Here is a 21,716-nt window from a genome sequence, read left to right on the forward strand (position 1 = left end):
GTAAAAATTTCAACTAAGAGCAGCATCTTACATCCCTCAGAGTGCCTCTCCAGCTCATGTCTAACTTTGAAAAGTAGTGTTTTTGATAGGCTTAGAATCTATCAGGGTATAGGGAAACTTAAAAACCACCTTTCATGAAAAGGGCACCCATGCCCACTACTTTGTATCACAGCACACATTTCTAGCCAAGCAGATAACTAAGTAGTTGAAATTTTATCAGACCCTAATGCACTCCTATAATAAACATAGAATTACAACATTCAGTGACCACCAATTTGGAGCTTTACATGACTCTTGTCCTTCATGAGGATGTTTTTCTGTATGCTCAATGCCACACACACACATGGTGAAATTAAAAGATCAACAGGTCACTGCCATTTAATTCATTATGTCATGGACAAGACAGTATAGAACTCCCATCCATCAAAGGAGCCCATCCATTTCTGCTAGACTAATGAATCATGATCAGAGTTCACAGAATCAGAGTTGGGACTACAAGGGTCATCCAGTTCCCTGCCATACAGGAATACAAAACTACAGCAGTCCTATTCCACTGTCAAACTGGGTCTCAGAGTAAAGAAGTTCATCCTAATGTTTAGATGGGATCTTTTTTCTTATAATTTGAATCTGTTGGATAGTGTTCTAGAATCACACCACTGATTAATGTTTAGCTTGTGGTCTACTAAGACTTCTAAATCGCTTTCACATATACTGCTTTCAAGCCAGGTATCACCAATCCTTTATTTGTGCATTTCATTTTTTCTTCCCTAGATGTGCTTTACATTTGTCCCTATTGCAATTCATTTTGTTTGTTTTGACCCAACTCTCCAATCTGTCCAGACCAGTGGTTCTCAACCTTTGGCTCTAATGTTTTGGACTTCAACTCCCAACCAGCTTGCCCAAAGATGACCAAAGAATCCTTCAGGGATTCTGGGAGCTGAAGTCTAAAATGGTTGGAGGACCCAAGGTTGAGAACCACTGGTCCAGACCATTTTGAATCCTGTCCTCTGGTGTATTAGCGACCACTCCTAATTTGGTGCCATCTGCAACTCTGACAAGCATGTCTTCTATTCAATCATCCAAGTCATTTATAAAGGTGTTGAACAACAACAGGCTCAGGACAGAACCCTAAGGCATCCCACTAGTCACTTCTCCCCACAATAAAGAAGAGTGTAAGTTAGTTTCTGGGCAAAGCTCTACAAGGTTTGGGTCTGGGTTACCTACAGGATTGCCTTCTCCCATATAAGACACCTCTTACACTCAGGTCCTCTGAGAGACATCTATTTTTGTCAACCAAAACTAGGCTGACTGTGACCCAGAGGGCATTTTCTTCAGCCACTCCCAAACTGTTCAATGACCTGCCGGAAGAAATTTGTCAGCTTGAGAAACTGACTGAGTTTTTATCAGCAGTACAGTTTCTTCCAGCAAACCTATCCAGATTATTTTTAAATTATTGTTTGTAAGATATTTATTAATGCAATTTTAATATGTATTGGTTTTATATGCTCTTTTAACTATATTATATGCTGTGTTATGTTGCTGTTTTCTTCCTTGGTTAACAGGGAGCACTGGATAAGAAATACTACTACTACTACTACTACTACTACTAATAATAATAATAATAGCTGAACCAGTGGTGAGTACTCACTGGGTCTAGCCTGTCAACCAATTCCAAATTCACCTAACTGTAGCACTGTCCAGCCCTCAGCTCACCAGCTTGTCTGCAAGAATTCAGCTGGAGAGGATTCAGTTTTGGTCTGACTGCTCCAATATAACTATACCCAAACTTAATCCTCCTTTGTATCTCTCTCCCCAGCACTTCTTCATTGTTTTACTCAGGCGCTGCAGGGTATATTTCAGAGGAAGGAACTTGCAAAACCACCTCTGAGTATTCCTTGCCAAAGAAAACCCTGTGAAATTCATGGGGTTGCCAAAGTCAACGGGCGACTTGAAGGCACACACAGTTGGTGTAGTTAGGGGCTTAAGGGGACATGCCACTTCAGGTTCTCTCTATCTCCACTTTAAGCTCCCTTATCCCATTTAGGACACTACAGACTAAAAAGTTTGTTTTGTTCTAAAAACAAATGACCCAAGTAAGAAACCAATTAAAACAATTCCACCAATTAAATCCCCCAGTTCTAATTGTTAATATTAATGCATTAATTTTCTGACCTAACATTCCAAGCTGTACTGTGGCCTCACTCCAACAGCCCTTTCCAAGACTATACTTCCATTAATACACATTTGCCTCAGTACACCCACCGAGCTAATTTCTGCAGAAATCTCATCTGTACAGTTTTAAATACAGACATGGGCACTTTCAATTTCAGTTTTATTGTGACTGCTGCCTAAAATCTATTGAATGGAAATTTAATGTCATTTAAAATGTAAGATTCCATTACACTCCTTCCTTTAAACAATCTGTTCATAATATCCTCCCCTCTTGCCTTATGGGCTGTCACTGAGCCACAACCCCATAATTAGCTGTCATTTACTATTCTATTATGACCTCCAACTTCCTGGTGACACATCGTAAATGTTGCACATACACCTACAGCAGCATTCTTATCACTTATTAACAAGAACGGACAAGTGATCCCCCCCCATTCTGCAGGTTCACTCTGGGCTCCCTCTAATTATTTCCTTGCTTGAATTGTTGCTCCATCCCACAAGCTACTTTGCGAAACAAATGCTTCCACTCTCATTTTAGAGCCTCTTACAGATGAAGTGACAAATTGCTGCTTACCTGTCAATGCAAACTCATTTCTCAGGCTAAGATAATGTTAATGTATTAATGAATGCTCCTTTGCTACTCAAGCAAATACAGGTTACCTCTATTAAGGTTTAGATACTCATCTGACATGTGACAGTTAAATATCCCTATCTTGGGGGTTATTTACACTGTGAAAATAATCCAGGATGAATCCGGATTAAATCTCTGTTGTTCACACATATCCCCAATGGCAATCCAATTAAGTTTGGGGGAGCTGCCAGACCCCCCGCTTAATAAGGGATAATGGAAATCGAGCTTTCCCCCAATTTTTTTAAAAAAGAGATCCACATTGTCAGTAGTGTGAATAACCAATGCAAATAGATCTGAATAGACTCAGGATAAAATGCTGCATACCAAAAAGCTTTCAGATGATACAGATATCCCCTCCAGAATATGCATCTTTCATGGGAATGGGCAACTGTCCCAAAACAGTGGCCTGATCCACCAGACCCAGGCAGAAGCTCCATGGATAATGAAACTAAGTTGTCTAAAGAAATGCAAAGAGGGCAAAACTCAAGGAGGTCTGAAACTCAGCTGAGCAAAAACTGAGCCATTCTCCACTCCAACAGCCTATCTTTAGATATTTCCAATGTTACTCTCTCTTCTGAAAGCAGAGACGGGAAACATGTTCTTGAATTGCAACTCCATTTTTCCCTGGCCAGTACAGCCACTTGTAGGGCTTGATGGTCTTGTTGTGTACCTTCAACACATTTTTGACTTATGGCAATGTTAAGGCAAACCTATCATGGGTTTGTCTTGGCAACATTTGTCAGATGTGGATTGCCTTTGCTTTCCTCTGAGGCTGAGAGAGTTGACTTGATCAAAATCACTCAGTGGGTGTCTATGACCAAGCAGAGATTCAAACCCTGATCTCCAGAGTCATATTCCCTGATGCCCAAACCAGTACTCCACACTGGCTATATGGAGATGATAGTAGTTTTTCTCCAATGTAATGGCTACTCATTCCTCTCCCTGTCTTGAAATCACTTCACCACTTGGTTGACCTTAGCTGGCTGCATTAATTAGTTCTTGCATCTAGTATTTTCCTCTCTACCACTCCAGATTACAATTATTATTATTACTATTAATTTATTTAATAAATACCCCAACTTTATCCCAAATGGGACCCAAGAGGGCTCAGACATGTCAAAACAAAGAACATGAATTAAAAATTAGTAGTAAAAAAGTAAAAAACATTATTAAATGAGTTACAGCATTAAAACATCAATACAGTCGGTCCTTCTTATACACGGATTTTTTATACACGGATTTAAGCATACACGGTTTGAAAATGTTCCAAAAAAGTATAAATTTACCTTGATGTTCCATTTTTTATTAGGGACACCATTTTGCTATGTCATTATACTTAATGGGACTTGAGCATACACGGATTTTGTTATACACGGGGGATCTTGGAACCAAACCCCAGCGTATAACAAGGATCCACTGTACCTTAAAACAATATAAAATCACTTAAAACCATAACAGAAACAATAAAAAATATAGCACATGGACCCTATTAAAGATCTTTCCACATAAAAGAGGAGGCTGAAAGTGGTATACCCTATGCCACCCTATTAATTTTAGAGCTTGGAAGTTACTTTCTGAACAACATCTCCCAGGATCCTCTGGCCAGCAAAATCAATACGAGATTCTGGTAGGCATAGTAGAAAAAAGTAACTTTTAATAGCTATCATTCAGACAGAAGCAGGGTCAACTTCTCTTTCAGGAAAAAAAAAAATCAGCGGTCACCACGCCTCTAGTGGGAATAGTACAGAGAGGAGACACACAAGATGAAATCCACATGAAGGATTAGGACTGGGAAAAATGGTGCAGCATTACTGTACGCCAATGACCCAACTGCTTAATTATTGTTAGAAGGCCAGAGACCTAACACATCAAATAATCAACAGGATTAACAATGATGCCAGTTGACTAGGTAGTTATGAGTTGTTAACAAGAACAAAATGATTTTAAGGCCAAGGTTGGAACACATCCTGAGTTGTGTAGAGCTAATTTCTCCTGGCTTGGCTAATCAAACATTGGCAATGGAGCTTTGGCTATCAATAGCTGGGTGAATCACAGAAGCATAGAGTTGGAAGAGACCTCATGGGCCATGAAGGCCAACCCTCTGCCATATGCAATCAACCCACCCCCAATAAATGGCTATCCTGCCTTCAAAGAAGGAGACTCCGCCACACTCTGAGGCAGCATATTCCACTGTTGAACAGCTGTTATTCTCAGGAAGTTCTTTCTAATATTGAGTGGAATTTCTTTTCCTGTACCTTGAACCCATTGCTCCAGGTCTTATTCTCTGGAGCTGCAGAAAACAAACTTGCTCCATCTTCAATATGGCAGTCCTTTAAATATTTAAGCAGGGCTATCATATCACCTCTTAACCTTCTCTTCTCTAGGCTAAACATACCCAGATCCCTAAGTCATCATCATAGAACATTGTTTCCAAACCTTTTACCAATTTGGCCACCCTCCTTTGGACATGCTCCAGCTTCTCAACATCCCTGTTGAACTGTGGTGTCCAGAACTACACAAAGTATTCCAGATGACCAAAGCAGAATAGAGTGGTACTATTACTTCCCTCGATCTAGACCCCAAACTCTTTTTGATGCAGACTAGAATCACATTGTCTTTATCTGTCACATCACACTGTTGACTCATGTTCAAGCTGTGGTCTACTAAGACTCTTAGATCCCTTTCACACATACTGCTGTCAAGTCAGGTGCCACCATCCTATCTGTGCATTTCATTTTTTCTGCCTAAGTGTAGTATCTTACATTTCTTTGTGTTGAAGTTCTTTTTGTTAGTTATGGCCCAGCTTTCTAATCGATCAAAATCATTTTAAGTCATCTTGTCTCCTCCTAATTAAGTGTCATCTGCAAATTTAATAAATATGCCCTCTATCTGGATGATGAGGATGCCACTATATTGTTTGGGATTCCCAAAGTAATCTTTCCTGGTTTTCAAAGACAATGGTTGGCAGCCAGGATTTTGAACACTGGACTATTGGGCTGTACAAACAACCTGTAAGGGGTGGCTCTATGCCACCCCTCGAAGTGCTGGGTTGGGGACATGACAACCATATGCCACACCCCCAACTGGTACAAAAAGGCCTTATGATGCCCCTTGTGTGCAGTGCACGAGCAATGTCATCATGGCACCTGCCGTCTGGGGGTGTGCACCAAGATGGCACCAGGATACTGGCACAAGGGCTTTGAGGGTGTAAATGCTCAACCCTCACTAAACCCTAGCTTGGGTCCAGGCCGGCACAAAGTGCTGGTCTGTACACCCACTATGACTTTAGAGACCAGGGTTCAAAACCCCACTTAGCCATGGAAACCCACTGAGTGGCCTTAGAGGCAAGTCACATTCTCTCAGCCTCAGAGGAAGGCACTGGCAAAAGCCCCTCTGGACAAATTTTGCCAAGAAAACCCTGTGATAGGCTTGCCCTTAGGACTGCCATAAGTCAGAAATGACTTGAAGGCACATAACCACAAACAGACACCTACGGTGCTTGACTGCTAATGCCTGTGGCAGTCAGAAGCAATTGCTACTAGCCATAACATAGTAGCCTCTGAAAGACAATGTTCATAAAAAGATTCATAATATCTGGCTGTGAATGTTGCATGTGCCAAGTAAGAAAACTGTTCTTGGGGTGAGAGAGAGATTGAAGATATACATTTGCAGTTTTTTGTGGGTTTTCGGGCTATGTGGCCATGTTCTAGAAGAATTTCTTCCTGACGTTTCGCCAGCATCTGTGGCTGGCATCTTCAGAGAATATATACATTTGTCTTTGCTTCAAATTTAGTCAAGCCATTTTCCACTTTGCTTGTGTGGTGGAGGGAATGGTTTTAGTTTTTTCCAAACCAATCTTACCACAGCCATGGAGTGACTTTCCCACATGTAGTTACTGGCAGGGTAACATCTAGACAGCTAGGTCACAAAATAAAATGCTGCTAGTAGGCACCAGTTTAAGAGTCAAACCTGTGATTTATTTTCGTATCAAGGAGGATTACTCAGGCTATGTCCTAAAACCTAAACAAAATTATTTACAGAATTATGATGAACTGTAATCACTCAAAGGTAGCTTATATAAACAAGAGCCCAAGAGCTGAACACAAACTAGCAATTACCATTATTCTTAAATAGCTGATGCTTTCATAAAAGCCCACAAGGAAGGCAGATACTTATCTTATTAACACTGCAGCTTTAAGCTGGAGGAATGAGATGCTCAGCTGGAGTACAGAGTGTGGTGTGGCCTGGCTTCCTATGGAATTTTGCAAAGTATATCGCTTTTGTTTTGTTTTTAAATCTTAAATTAATAAATCCATTTCTAATACTTATGATTACTGTAATACATTTATGCTGTGAGATTTCTTTTCAGAAAGGCAATTCTAGATGTGCCTGCCTGTGTACACATCAAATGAACTGAAGTCAGTCACAGAATTCCAGTGAAAGTCAAAGGAAAAAAACTGGTTTTTTTTTGCTGTTGCCATTTGTGGCTTGGTTCTGGGCTATTTGAAAGAATGTATTTTCCTGTATGAGCCCATTAGGATTTTAAGATCATCTGGAGTGGCCCTCCTCTCTGTCCCACCGCCTTCTCAGGCTCATTTGGTGGGAACAAGGCAGAGGTCCTTCTTGGTGACTGCTCCCAGACTTTGGAATTCCCTCCCCAGAGAGGTCAGGCTGGTCCCATCCCTGCTGTTGGCAGCAAGTTAAAATATTTTGTGCTGTCAGATCTTTACAGACGGTTGAGGTTGGTCTGTTAATGCTCTGTGATGTTGGATTTGAAGGTTTTAAAGGTCTGTATATAGGTTTATTTTTATTGTTTCATGTTTTAGGATTTTTGACTGTTTTAATACGTACTGTTTAAAAACTGGGATACAAAACAGCTTACAGATTTTAAAAAATACAGTTAAAACAGACAAAAGTGGGCACTGTAATAGAATTAAATTAGTTCAATAAAATTTAATTTAATTTAATAGAATTAAATTGCATTTTACTCTTTTAATGAGGTGTTTTAATACTCTACTAATATAATTCTATTAAAATGGCCACTTTTGTATGTTTTTAACTGTATTGGGGTTTTTTAAATCTGTAAACTGCTTTATATCCCAGTTTTTTGGGGGAAGTGGTATATTAATATTAATTAATTAATTAATAATGCACTGCTGCTAGGTGAATCTCAGGAGCAGTTTAACTATTTTCCATGTGGACAGGCAATCACCTCTGGTTTCCAACTATGTGATCAAGCTAGCTCTGTAATGCTTTCACAACAGGGAAGCAGTGATGCTTGGCTTAAGTGGCAATCCTCAAGCAATTAGAGCTATCAAACAGTAAGTTTTAAATGGCTATTCCTTGATTAGCTGCCACCTGAATCCACCTTTGGACATTCACTTGCAATGCTTTAATTGCTAACATGAGATTTGTGAGCAAGAGTGTGTATCAAGACCAAAGCTCTGAGTGGCTGAGTTAGGATTTAAAATCCATAAATGAGTTTTTCTTAACACACACACTAATCCCACTGTATTTAGACCTACTATATTATTTCCTCAACATGGTTATTTTCTCAATTGTGCTTCAAGTTAATTCTCAGGATCTCCTTTTTTAATTGGAGAAAAGCTTTAAACCTATTATTTATTTAGTTCAGTTTCTGTCCTGTTCTTTTCCAAGAATTTGAGTTAGAAAAGTGAAAAGAGAAAGGTTTTGAAACAAACCAAGGCCAACTGAAGTATACTGTCAAATGTCTGTTAAACTCTGGCTGATGAATGTCTTCCTAATTTTTTTACAGCTGTTCTGGAAAGTGTCCAGGCTTTGGATTTTGACTTACTTCCAGGGAAACAGAGTTTTCTACATGCTGTTGCTCTTCTATTGGTACAGAAATGATATAGTCAGGTAGGTGCTTTCAACTGATCTTGTTTGGGGAGGGGGAAACTGCTCCAAAGTATGTGGCTAGGAATAAGCTATTCATTAAAACCACATAGAGTTTGGGTAAATTTGAGTGCACTTCTGGACCTCACTTTCCTCCCATTTGTGCCCAGAGATGCTTTTTAAAGCCTCGGAATAGGTGAAAATTGTATTCTTTCCTAGAGGGAAAAAAGCAAATTTGACCTGACTACCTAAGGCTGCCACTGGAAAGCATTCAGATGTCTCAGGTGATACAAAATGCTTCAGGGATTGTTTTCTAAAGGGTGCAAGTATGGTACTGTTCCATCTGTGCTGGCTTCAAAAGTACAATTCAAAGTGCAGGTTATCATTTTTAAATCCCTAAAGGGTTTAGGACCATGATTTTAAAATTCCATGTCAAGGTCCAGCTCCATGTATCCTTGCACCTAGAAATTCTGTTGTGAGGATTAAAGGACAGGGCCTTGTCTGCTCCGGTGCTCAGAAGACCCTTTTTGTCTCTTTAGGGTATTAGCAAGACTTCTGATCCTTAAGAGAATTTCATAAAATTCTCAGAGTTACTGTCATTAATGATATTCCAGATGTCAAATATACTTTATCGCAAAGAGTGTGCATGTGTCTGTGCGTGTGAAAGAGAGAGAGAGGCAGTCAGACAGAGAAGTGTGTATGTATGAATGACCCAATGAGAGGTTGGGCTGTCCCTCCACCGTTAACACATCTGGATGGGGACGGGAGACCCAAGGGATGGAATCAGAAAGGGGAGAACAGGATGTACAGGCTCAAGAAGAGCTAGAGAAAGATTCCTGGGAGGGAAAGGAGGACCCAGGTGCAAACTATCTACAGGAGATGGGGCCAGGGTGAGGAGAACTTAAGAGAGAGGGTAAGGTGGTTGGACTGGGGTACAGCAGAAGATGTAAGACTGGTGAGGCAGCCATGGACAGAGAAAGGAGGGAGGAACTGTGCCCTGGGAGAGAAGGCTGCTATAGTGAAAGAGACCTTGAGAGGGGAGTTTAGGTCAGGAACAACAGAGACCCCACACCTTGAGGAATCCCTGGGTGAGTTACCAAGTCTAGCCCACAGGGGACAGTTACTCCTTGGGGTCAGAGAGAGAGAGAGGGTGACAGAGCGTGTCTGTTGGGACACCCATGGCTGTCGCTGGGGTCCAGGAAGATGATTAGGAGTATGGAAAAAAGCTGACTAAGAAAAGTCAGAGAAAACCTAGGAAACACCACCAGGGACTCCCTTAGAACCCAGAGCCAAGTTACAGATTGAACCGGAGGATTAGACACCGGTGCTCCATAGTCAAAGACAGAAAGGAGAAAATAGCAACATATATGTCTATGTGAATGGCTACAATCTGGAAGGTTCCTTCCTACTGTAGAGCTTTAAGACAGGAAGCTCTAATAAGCTTTGCTTGCTGAGTAAAAGTCTGGCAAGTTGAGCAGGAGTCAATTGTGTGGTCCTCTTCCAGGCAGAGGAAACAATATGCATGACCATCCATATGTGGGCTCTTCACCCCATAGGCTAAACATACCTTGAAAAAATGCTTTGGGGCCGGAAGACTCAGATATGAAGAACTAACAATGTAGACAAATGTCAAAATGCTTTTAGAACTTCCCAGCTATTCAACCATGATGGTGGACACAACGGAACTAGGCTTTGGCAGTAATGGATGGTTTGTATGTGTGCAACTAAGGGGGCATGATTACAACCAAAACACAGCTCTAAAAATTTCTAAGGATCTCTGCACAGGCACAGAGCAACCCATAAGTGTGAGTCACAGAGACTACAAAGAAGAGATAATATAACTCTGTTTATAACTTATTTGGAAGAAGTGTTCAACTAGATTATCATAAAAACTATGGGATGCAGATGACTAATGGAGAGAATCAAGGAATTCAAAACGAAAATCAGCATTATAGACTATAATAAATTAGCCTTTGACTGCATCAATCATGAAAAGATATGGAACACTTTCAAAGACATGGAAGTGCCAATATATTTGATAATTCTGTTGAGAAAGCTATATTCAAGACAAGAGGCCACTGTTATAACAGAATATGGAAAAACAGAATGGCGGGTTACACACCGCCATTTAGTACGTATTCTATACGTACTAGGGTTAGGAAGGGGCGGTGCTTCCGCACCCCCCTAACCCTAGTACGTATAGAATACGTACAAGATGGCGGTGCCCTGTTCATACGGGTGCCGCCATCTTTACGTATCAGACGCTGTGCATCCGGACGTCACGCGACGTCATAGAGGCGCTGCAAAAAGAAGCTCCAAAATGGAGCTTCTTTTTTGCTCCGCGCGGGAGCCGCGCAGTGTGGCTGCTGCAGCTCCCTCACGGAGCAAATGGTGCCGGTGGGAGACCGCCGCAAAGCGGCGGTCTATAACCCGTCAATGGTTCCTAATTGGCAAGGAGACCAGGCACGGCTGCATTTTATCACCCTACTTGTTCAATTTGTATGCACAAAACATGTTCAACTTGTACACAGATCAAATTGAGGCTGTTGCAATTTGGCCACATCATGAGAAAGCATGTCTCCTTAGAAAAGACAATAATACTGGGAAGGAGTGAGGATAGCAGAAAGAAAGGACGACTGCATGTCCGATGGATAGACTTAATCAAGGCGGTCATGGGCATGGGTCTGCAAAAGTTAAGCAGAACAGTGGAAGACAAGAAGACTTGGAGAAGTCTCAGCCACAATGTTGCCATGCATTGAGGTCGACTCGAGGGCAGTTAACAACAACAACAGGATGCAAATAAGGTAGAAAGAATGTCACAAGACTTGGGATATTTATCAGAAAAATTATCTACTACTAAACATATGATATTAGAATAGGAAATGTTAAAATGCCCCTTGGCCTCCAATACATGCACACACACAACCAACAAATTCAAGATTTACAACTATTTATCTGCATGCATACTTTTGCTAATCTTACTCCAAGTACCCTGCTATTTTCCAGCTAATTAGCAGGTACTAATCAGCAAGAGTACATTGCTACAACAATAATTGGGTTAAAATTACTTGAGTTGCATGAGCAGATTGTTCAGGTACTACATCACTGGCTTATTCTTCTATTGCTTCCTCAATTCGCAGACATACATGGTGAATATATATTAAAAATCAACTATATCCCATAAGGCGACTGGAAGATGGGAACTGGCTGCAAATAAATACACATTTGTTTGCCTCCAAGGCAGCCAAATGTCAGCACTGTTTCCACCCTGATAGGTTCATATTGGGTTGCTGTTCTAGTGATGTCATGGAAATAAATTTCCTTTAGTTTCTATGGCCTTGATGAAGCATAAAAGATCAAATGGGCAGTAAACAAAATTAGCACATGTGCGTGCATACACACGGAACATAATTTTGGAAAGTCCAAGTAAACAGCTATATACTTTTGAAAAAGAAATTAAGCTTCCAAGAATTGATAATATCCAGCTTATTCATTACAGAAATAGTCAAGACTACAACCACTTTGTCATAGTGGCAGCATACAGTGCCCCCATCTTATATGATGGCCAAGGCTCTAAATCAGATAATGTCTAGCCGGATCCATTGGACCAGTAGTAAGAAACAGGCCAAAGGCTATGCCTGAGACCGAGCCTGATGGCTCTGCGGATCTTGATTTAGGAATCTTTAAACTGAGAACTCTGGAATCATTATTTGCAGAGCGCACGTGCGCACGCGCACGCGCACACACACACAAAATGACATTTAGGGAGCCTAGCATTCTAATGTCAGAGTATACACACAGTACCTTTGGAGGAGGAGGAACACTAGGCTCCATACCCCTTTAAGGCATTTCATACTAAAAGGAAGGAGCAAGCTTTAGGAGTGAGGGATCTATATAGAAGGTTTCATAATTCTAATAATTACAGACTCTGTTAGAGGAAGCTGCTCATTAGGCTTGTTCTACCTCACTCCATCCTGTGCTGTGGGCTTCTTGTGAAGAGAAGCTCAAACAAAAGTTCCTTCCTTGTTTCTCTGTAACCCCCTCAGCCCCAGGAAAAGCTCTCTTGAGAATCAGGGTTCCTCACAAAAGACAGGGGATGCCGCACAAGGGCTGTGGTGGTGGTGGTAGTATCAGCAATGGCGGGGTGGGGGAATCAGTGAAAATGAGGCAGACATGCCCTGCAGGAGAAGAATGTTGCTCATGTACAGTGCCATCATGCAATTTTTGATTAACTCCTCTTTCTTCTTAATCTGAATCAAAACCTTCATTTTAACTGTACACCAATTTGGACCTCTGCACATGAAGAGTAGTGGTTTCACACATTGCTGAGGGTGTCTAATCTTCTTAAGAGGAGGGTTTTTTTTAAAAAAAATGAGGCAATAAATGGACATCCACAAACAACAAGCCACAAGCTGACTTCTACTTGTGTAACTCTGAATCTATACCTTCATTTTAAATTATTATTATTAACCTTTATTTATGAAGCGCTGTAAATTTACACAGCGCTGTACATACAATCTTTTTAATTAGACGGTTCCCTGCCCTCGGGCTTACAATCTAAAAAGACATGACACAGAAGGAGAAGGGAGCGGTGGAGGGAAAGGGTAAGAGGTCCAGCAGTTCTTCTCTACCTCCAAGGCCTGGACCAAGGCAGATGGACTGGAGGGAGGGTTTGGCTTCATAATGGATGGTTAATCATTTTCCAGGGAAAATACATACTCTCAAGTAGGATAATGCATACACAGTTCATAGCAATACAGGAAATGGTTTGATAAACAGACAACAAAAGAAAACCAAATAGCAAGCGACAATTATGCAATGCCTGGGAAGGCTACTCTGAACAGGATGGTTTTCAACTCCGTTTTGAAGCTGGTTAAAGAAGTGATGGCTCTTGCTTGTGGGGGAAGAAGGTTCCAGGAGTGAGGGGCAGCAAGTGAAAAGGGGCGAATCCGGGATGGGGCAGAGGAAATCCTGGGCTGAGATAGAAGACCTTGACTACCAGAACGGAGGGCCCGAGTGGGAAGGTGAGGAGAAAGAAGGTCTGATAAGTAAGAAGGGGCTAGTCCATGGAGGGCTTTAAATGTCGACAGCAGGAGCTTATACTGAATGTACTTGAATTGATACAGCCTTCTTTTCTGCATGCTCTGTAACAGCAAGGACTTCTCTGTTCACTTCCAACAGGGGGAATGTTTTGCCTGAGGCTTAATGATACTGAAGTGAATGGGGAAGGCTCCACTTGTATGTAAGCCTTTGTAGCCATTGTACATCATGGGTGGCCAACCTGTCCAAATGCAATTCCCATCTGCCAGTACATCTAACAGTGAAGGAAGCTGGAAACATCAGTGAAACAACATCTGGGCAACTACATATTGCTCGCACATGCTTTACATTAACCAGGTCTTGGATTAGAAACATTGGCTTTTATATAATTTCTTTTTTAAAGGAAAAAAACAACCCAACAACATGGTAAAGATTAAAATAAACCATGAATACTTCTTTTAACATATAAAATGAATATGTGCTGCTTTCCATTTTAAAATGAAGGATGTTTTATTCTAGCTCTTTAAAAACCACTGTCATTCATGTCTTTAGATTCAAAAGGAGATGCTGAATTTCTTGAAATGTGAACATTAATCTGTCAGCTCCTCAGCACCTTATCTGAAAATTGCAGCTAGCAAGATCCTGCCTAAGCGGGATTTCTGAGAATGAGTTGGAGAACCATTTTCAGCACTATCCATATCATGATTTCAAGCAAAACATATTCCAGGAGAGCAGTAAAATATAGCATTCTTTTCTAGAATGATTTATAATTGCAAATGAGAGACATCTTCACCCATGGTGTTATAGAATATGAGGGCTTCATATTGTTTAATGTGTTCATCTCTATATGATCTCTTGTAGCACTGAAAACTGATACAACTGGTAACTAACAGATAAGGTTGCTCTGTCAAGAGAAGTAGCTCCATTGGTGGAAGACAGAACAGTGATTAGTCTCTCCCCATGTGCTCCCAAACATGTTTGGGAGTGCTGGGAGCAGCAGAAAGGACAAGAAAGCCTCATTGTATTAGCTATCTGGAGCAGGACAGTGCTAGATTTAGGACAAGACACGTGTCTACTCGAAAGTCAATCATATTGAACACAAAGTGGCACTTGACTCAGGTAAAGAGACAGAACTGCAGTCTAAAACACTCAGTCTAAGTCCTTAGATACACTATACTTGAGCCTGAGGTCAGAACTCATCATCCCAAGATGTCTGAGCCAGTATTGGAAGAAGCAGCCTGTATCCCCTCAGATAACATCTAGTTTTATATAAAATGTACAACATGACATTCTCATATGCTTAGCATTCTCAAAACCTGCAAATAGCAGCCAAATACAGTGGCCACACCTATATTATTAGTGAATGCTGCCTCTCTTTGTTATTCCATTTCAGTAAGGATACTAGAACCCTAAAACACTTCAGAAGGGAACTTAAATTAATCAGGTTTTGGAATATCTTCTTAAAAAGACAAGTTTAGCTTATAACTTCTATAGTATCAGCATTTGAGGTCACCTAGTGATATTGATTGGCAGTCATTTGAGACTGGACAAAAGAAAGTACTGCTTCACACAATACACAACATGTGAAATACACTAGTGGAAAACAAGATGAAGTGTCCTTAGCTTATATTCACTTTAGACATTTTCTTAGCAGCATAGTCCTTCCATGAAATTAGAATTAACTCCAAGTCTAATGAGTCGGTGTGTTATTAAAAGGGATTTACCTACTACATGAGGGAGAATACTCATCACATGCTCTCTCAAAAACAGTGCAGCAGAGTTGTGTGGCATAGCATAGTCAAGACATCTTGTCTGATATCTTTAGCCCTAGTTTTTGAATTCTGACCCCTAGTCAAGTTGATACTGTTATTTATTCAAATTCAAATGAACAGAGAGGAGAGAATTAATCACATGCTTAGCCTTGCTTTACCGAAAAAGAAATAAAAGACTGCCATTTTATAAGTGTAGTTTTTCTCTTCTTTTCACAGGCTGCTTTTCCAGATCTGACAAAAGACTGTAATAATAAATGTCTCCTGCAGGAGTAGCTGGCTTTTCTCTGGCTAAAATATGTACCGCCACACATCAGGTTATTGATTCAAGGAAATAAATCTCTGCAGGAGCAAATATTGACTTTTGTTATGAAAATGGAAGTGAATAACTAACTGAACATTGATTTTTTTTGTGTAGGAAAGGAATGAAAAAGGGCAGGATTTTAATTTCTCTCTCCTAAGTATTCTTTTACAAAGGATAACATTTCAGTCTGGAAAAGAACAGTTTAGAAAAGTAGTCAACTAAAGATGACAAATCTCTGGTTACACACAAAAAAGATGTTGCCAAGTGACTTAAAGGTCTGGAATTCGCACGTGTGTATTGCAAATCTGTTTCCTGACACTGACTGTGCTAGTCTGTAGTGCTAATAATGATTACATATAATAAATGCCATGCTTCCTGATGATCAGAAATGATGATCAAGCTGGGAGAAGATTTGGAATTTGCAGGAACTGGAACTAGGCACAGGGTGATTGCGAGAAAAACCCATACTTTCCTGTAGGCTAGGAATGAAAGTTGCTTAACATATAATGGGGCAGTAAATACACATTTGCTACAGTGTATACCAGGGATGGAAAACACATGGCACTCAAGGTGTTGCTGGACCCAAACTCCCATTATTAATTGCTTCTGACCATGCTGGCTGAGACTGATGGGAACTGGAGCCCAAAAGAGAGCTTCAGGTTCCCCATCCCTGAGAGCTAATTTAAGCTTCCTGTGAAGTATATTCACAAATTTGTTGCACTGTTAAATCCTATTATTACATATTATTTTATGGAAAACATTTTATAGTTGAGCCTTAGTAAATGTCATGTATGAAGGGGAGGGGGGCTAAGAGAGAGAGAGAAATGACTTGGCTCACCTGCACAGCCCTGCATAAGATAGTGGTTTTTAAAAAAAAAAAAAAAATTCTGAGATGCCTTTTAAAAAAAATTGGCCAATCACAACTAATTACAAACTGAGGTGTAAAGGGAACATCTTAATCTGGCAGTGATAATGTGAACATCATTGATGTCATCACTCCTTAGACTGGAGGCCATAACACAAAGGCTCACCTTCCCTTGTAACTGTGCCCCTTGCAGCTTCTCTTGGAGGAAGGTCTCAAAGGTTGACCTTAAGATAAGGTCAGCTTTGGAAAGAGATAGGAATTCTGTCACATGAAGCTTTGTAAATAAACAGTGCCTGGCAACATTTCAGCAGTCAATGAATCTGGATCAAAATAGGTGTTCTAAGACCAGGCATTCTGATCTGTGACAGCTGTTTTACACATTGGTGCTGTTAACTTAAAATTAGCAGTGGTTAACGTGCATGCAAAATTGACTCCAAGCTATGGAGGCTGAGTTTGTATTATGCCTACAAGTATGCAAACTCTGCCCATTCTCCAAACAGAGATATCCTGAAGCAGGAAGATCTGCTTGGAAAGACTAATACCCCATAGATAAATACCAATATAGTTATCGTGGATACCTGTATCTTCAGCATACAGCTAAATGAAGGGTATATTCCCTACTTTTTCATTCTCAGACCCAAGTGTTTTCAATATGTCAGTGTTCTAAACACTGTTCTAAACAGTGTTCAAATCCACCTTTTACCATGCAATCTATCAAGAGTTCTCTACTCATGCACTTAATCCCCCCCGCCCGCCTGACTGGTCTTGGTTCCAAATAGAGGAACTGATGGGCATGGGCATCACAGTCTCCCTCTCCCCTTGAAATACCTCATACCCTGCAGAATTGGGAGAGGGCAGAGTGTGAAAAGGGGAGGACATGGAAAATTGAGAAACTCCTGCCTATCAAAGTTGTCTCTGCATGATTTGCAGGGTTTCAATCCTTCCCCCTCCCTCTCTTGCACCACAACTGGACACCCCAGTCAGCACAGCTTGGAAAAGTCTGTGGGTAGGGGCTACCAGGGAAAAGGTACACTTCCACCAAACCTCTTCAACACATTTGTATCCCAACCACTGTGCTAACAATGTCAAGGGAAAAATTCCTTGCTACTTAATCCTACAAGATAAATATTCAATTAAAGCCAGAAAGTGGCTTTAAGAAAGTGGGCGGGTGGTGGCCAGGACTGATGGAAGCGCCGTTAGAAAAGAGTCATGGAAGGTTACCTCAATATATCACCACGGCAGCAAGACTGTTGTATGCAGAAGAATAGAAGAATTCAACACTATGCACTATGGAGGAATGGTTGTAGAAACTGACAAATTTAGCAGAAACTGACAAATTGACTTATTTGATTAGAGAAAGGTTGGAGCCCATTATAGACTTTTTGTGAAAAAAAGGAAATGACTTAGTAACTTTTGGTTTTGATTATTAGAAAGAATAATATATTGAAGGAAGGGAATATACTGTAATTTTTAGAATAAGTAGTATGAATAGGAATATGCATATATAATCACCAAAAGAAAGATCATAAATCAGATATTTCTCATCTTTTTTTCTCTTTTGCTCTTCCTTCTCCGTTAATTTCTGGAATTCTTAAATGTATTTTTAAAAACAGTAATACTGCCCACATTTTTCACTGTATTCCATCCACAGTGACAAGGGAGAATATCCTTACTACAGTGAATTCCCCTCCCCCGAGAAAAAAAAAAGGGGGGGGGAGAGCATAATGATCCTTCATTTCAGAACAATTATTTTCTTGAGCCCTGTTAACTTTCTCCCCATTGAACTATAAAGCAGTAAGTTCAGAAGAACACTCAAGTAAACTTTGTAATAGATTTTTTAAAAAAGAAAATTGCAATGAAGTATTCCAGCTCTTGCACTTCTGTGCAGAACTAGTTTATGTAAAATAGCCATTAAAGACATTAGTAAACCACAAGAAACACTTCAGTAGAATAGTGTATGACTGAAGGAAGATTCCAAAATTATCAATTTTCACCACCTTGAAAAGTCAAGGTGGAGGTGGAAACAAAACCCTGCTTTTTCCTATGTGCCTGGCCTTGAAGAACCACTACCAAACTCAATATGCTCAATTTGAACTTTAGTTCCACCTCATTAAGTTTTATATTTCTTCACTTTAGCTGTAACTACTATTGGCTGGAATACAGGTTGCATCCATCCATCACCATCTTGAAGGCTAAAAGGTCCCTCTCAATCTTTTACAGTTTTTGAACCATCAAACATTTTACCCAACAGAGGCAGTCTGTTTGCTGAATTTTACAATTCTGTTTGGAAACCTTACTAGATATTTTACAAAGAAATTCTACAAAGACCCCAAAAGATGGCCCTCTACACTAATCCATTCCCTGCTTTGTGGGGAGCAAGCACAATCAGAGACATGTCTGGCAATGTCCCTATAGCCAGACATGAAACTATTACAAAAACACTAAACCCTCTAGAGGACCCTGGCAGATTTTAACACTGATATCATCATTTCACATCTGTCTACAGAGAGATGTTTCTGTGACCCTGTCCACTCCCCACAAATCAATATGTGGCCATGCTGGAGGGCACGGACTTCAGTGGCTGTTCAATAAGTTGGTGAGGCATTAGGTACTGCAGAAAGAGGAAAGGAATACAATCTCCCACAGCACCCCAAAAAGAACATATGCATATGTAAGCAAAATTTACAGACATATAAGTCCCTAACAGAATGCCAGCCATAGTGTGGGGAAGGTGTGAGAGAACATGTGTTCATGTGCACTTGCTTGTTTAGGAGTTGCATCACTCCCTAGTTTTTGGGCATAGGATGTTCCTTGTACTCTCTCCTTACAAGACAACATTCAGGGTGTTTACAGCTCTCTAGAGTCTTTAAAAAATTAACCTTTGGGGGCTTTTGTACAGAATGGACCTAGCTTGATTAATATTGGGCTAAAATAGAATATTTTGTTGAAAATTGTGTTGCATAAGGCACAGTATACATTGCATGCTGTGTGAGAAGTCTTGGAAATTAGTGAGTATTTCTCCCAAGAGTTCTCTAAAAAAAACCTGGACACACTGAACCGATACTGATCCGGGTCAAGGACAGTTTGCAGATCACTAAGGGCAAACTACTTTTAGACCTGAAGCTCTTGCCTGATCAGCTGAAGTTCCTGAACTCCAACTGCTCTCTGCATTCTTACCTACATCACATTTTCCTTCTTTGAATTCTAGCCATTGAGTCTGAAATGAACCACTTCATCTCAATTTAAGAAAGCAAAAGACATGGAACAAAGAAAGGGGAAAAAGTAGTGTTGCATAGAAGAGTGATATTCATTAACCACTCTACATTTAACAACAGAAAAACTAAGAAGAGTGAGGTGGAAAAATGTTGGCTTACTTTCGAAAGCAAGCAAATTCAGCACTGATTAATATGTTAAGCAATATTGTTCAAAGTGTTTTAAAACACCAGCTTAGGCTTTCATCACTGAAAAAACAAGGTAGATACTGCTAGAAGAAAAGGTGGCTTTGATGCTCTACAGAAACAACTCAGAAAAGATTCAAGCGGTGTTACCTTCCGATCTTCTTTAAAGAGTTCTGCAGCAGATGTGAAATGTGGGATTGAGTTTTTACAGTGTGGGCACCCTGTGGGTAAAGAGAAAAACACTATGAATTACCAAAGCAGTTTAAAGGAAGCATTATGTAACTCTGAATCAGCTTTGTGAAGTGAGAAGACACTCTGGGCTTTGAGAGTCTATACACCTGGTCCCACATATGAGTCAGGTGTTCTTCCAATGACTGGAAGGGATGGAGCAATGGCAGCTGGTGCCTCCAATGTCAGTGGGATAGTGATTCCACTCTGGAGTTTACTGTAAAGTAGCTATCCACTGTTCTGAATCCCACTCCCCACCCCACATCCCAATATGACTAACACCTTAAACAGTGCCTTTAAATTTCACACTAAACCCTGGAGCGGATTCAGGGCCACCAATCTTCATGGGACAGAGGGATCATGGAAAAAAGAGAGATTTGTAGAAATGCTCAGCCTGCTCAGTATTATTTTATTTTGTTTTGCTTGATGGCAATATCACAAACTGTAGCCTGCAATCAAAGAAGAAATCTAGGAGTGAATAATTTCATGTCACATTAATTCATATGAGTAACCTAAGGACATTTCACCAGCAAACACCTACCTATGGATTTGTTAGTTGGCACACATCAAGAAGAACAGAGAGTAAAGCAAATGTTCAGAAGATTTTTTTACATTTCATCTTTTGGAGTCTGGTAATGCCTGTGCAATTTTCTTCCTCTCATTTTAATGAACTCTGGGACTGGAGGAGACTGCTTTTTTGTCCCATTACAATCCCTCAGTTTTTCTAATGGGCTGGGGTTTATCACAACAGTGTCTCTAGCTCTTCCCAACAGTCATCAATCTTAAGTTTTCATCACTTCCAGTTTGGATAGTCATAAATTAGCAACTGTGCCATCACACAAAGAATGTCAGATCATATTCAAGTTTTGTTTTTAAAACACTAATCTTGGAAACAAAAAGACAAAAATACAGCTGCTGTGATTGCCTCTGGGTGAGAAAAGGTTGAGGGAAAATTCCTTATATCATCTGTATGAATAGTTTGGCCCACCAGATTTTGCTGGACTTCATCTATGGCTATGTTGACAATGGGCGTTGGAACCTGCTAATGTCTGGAAGGCCTCATGACTCCCAAGCATGCCTTATGCACATGTACATCAGTTATCACAGTATATGTGTTTCTGAGCATTACTTCTTTTACAGATAATTTGATACCAGAGGCAGAATTAATGTGCAAAGAATAGGGAGAACACCAACTACTGTAGTTTGATGCCACCAGAAGATCGTAAGCAAACCATGGAACACATTGTTTTGCCAGTTGTGCCAGACTGTCACCCATCAGTATAACCAAGTGGTCACTGGGTATGTGCACCATTAATTTATGACCAAAGAATGATTGTGAAGAAAAAAGGTTGGCATCTCCACTGCAGTACTTATTCAAAAGCTCTGTTAATTCAAAAGCCTTGCATCACATTTGTCTTGCTATACAAATAGCTTACACTTATTGCTAATCAAA

The 21,716-nt window shown here is 40.3% G+C and overlaps 1 protein-coding gene across 1 annotated transcript in view; it reads right to left on the bottom strand.

Moving 5' to 3' along the window:
- Nucleotides 1–21,716, bottom strand: part of LOC149313966 (protein disulfide-isomerase A5-like) — a 200,736-nt gene that overhangs the window by 5,024 nt on the left and 173,996 nt on the right. The window contains exon 15 of the mRNA XM_089520261.1: nt 20,186–20,256. Coding sequence (XP_089376387.1) covers nt 20,186–20,256 — 71 coding nt within the window. The remainder of the gene's footprint in view (nt 1–20,185; nt 20,257–21,716) is intronic.

Source organism: Sceloporus occidentalis, unplaced genomic scaffold (genome assembly GCF_023333645.1).
Source record: "Sceloporus occidentalis isolate IW3139 unplaced genomic scaffold, rSceOcc1.0.p SCAF_4, whole genome shotgun sequence".
Lineage (NCBI taxonomy): Eukaryota > Metazoa > Chordata > Lepidosauria > Squamata > Phrynosomatidae > Sceloporus > Sceloporus occidentalis.